The 880-nt window shown below is 47.4% G+C and overlaps 1 protein-coding gene across 1 annotated transcript in view; it reads left to right on the forward strand.

Annotated features, from left to right (window-relative positions):
- Positions 1-288: 288 nt before the first annotated feature.
- STXBP5L (syntaxin binding protein 5-like) overlaps positions 289-880 on the forward strand; it is a 183,340-nt gene continuing 182,748 nt past the window's right edge. The window contains 2 exon segments of the mRNA XM_009996442.1: positions 289-363; positions 365-469. Coding sequence (XP_009994744.1) covers positions 289-363; positions 365-469 — 180 coding nt within the window.

An 880-nucleotide genomic window follows, 5' to 3' on the forward strand; every position in this document is an offset into this window, starting at 1 on the left:
TTGCGGATTTTTTTTTTTTCCTTTTAAATTTATATATATATTTATTTTATTTTATTTTTTAAAGAACCTTTTTCCCCGATAGCCTGGCAAAATGAAGCCTTTGTGTTTTTCCACCAATTACACCTAACACTGACGTTCGGTTCGGTGCAAGGGACTTCAAAGTGCTGCCTCACTCGGAGGACCATTAAAGACTTTTTATTTTTCCTTTTCCTCTCGCGCTCCGCGTAGCTGGATGTGTCGCGGCACATCCTGCCTCCCCGCCCCGGTCTCCCGAAAGCTTTTTTCGAAATGAAGAAATTCAATTTTCGCAAAGTTTTGGATGGTTTAACCGCCTCGTCCCCCGGTGGCGGGGGCGGCGGGGGCGGCCGGCGGGGGCTCCGCGCACCCAGCGGGGGCTGCGGGAGCTGCGGGGACTCCCAGGGACGAGATCCAGGAGACGCTCACTTCGGATTATTTTCAGATTTGTAAGGTAAGGGCTGTGGTTGTCTTTTGCTGTGGAAATCAGAAAAGCCACGTTGTCTGGGGGGGGCGCAGTAACGTGGTGTTAATAAGCTTTTTTTTTGCCTTGAGAACCGCAGTGGCTGTATAAGGATTTGGGGATGAGGAGAGAGAGGTGGTTTTTTTCCTTCCTGCTGCAGAGTTGGGGTGGTCAGTACAGTAATTAAAATGTTAATTTCAGCATTCGGGGCTAAATCCCGAGTTCACGCCTGAAGCCCAAACTAGTAAGAAGATTGTGGGCAGGAAAGCAATCAATTTGTGCTAGTGCAGATAATATTTACAAGTCGTTTGAAATTCAAAATTGTGTAAATCTGCTTCACCTCCTCACTCTTCTCATCCTCTCTTTCCTTCTCTTTCTCTTTTTTTTCCTTCCCCCCCCCCC

Source organism: Chaetura pelagica, unplaced genomic scaffold (assembly GCF_000747805.2).
Source record: "Chaetura pelagica isolate M959 unplaced genomic scaffold, ChaPel_1.0 scaffold490, whole genome shotgun sequence".
Classification (NCBI taxonomy): domain Eukaryota; kingdom Metazoa; phylum Chordata; class Aves; order Apodiformes; family Apodidae; genus Chaetura; species Chaetura pelagica.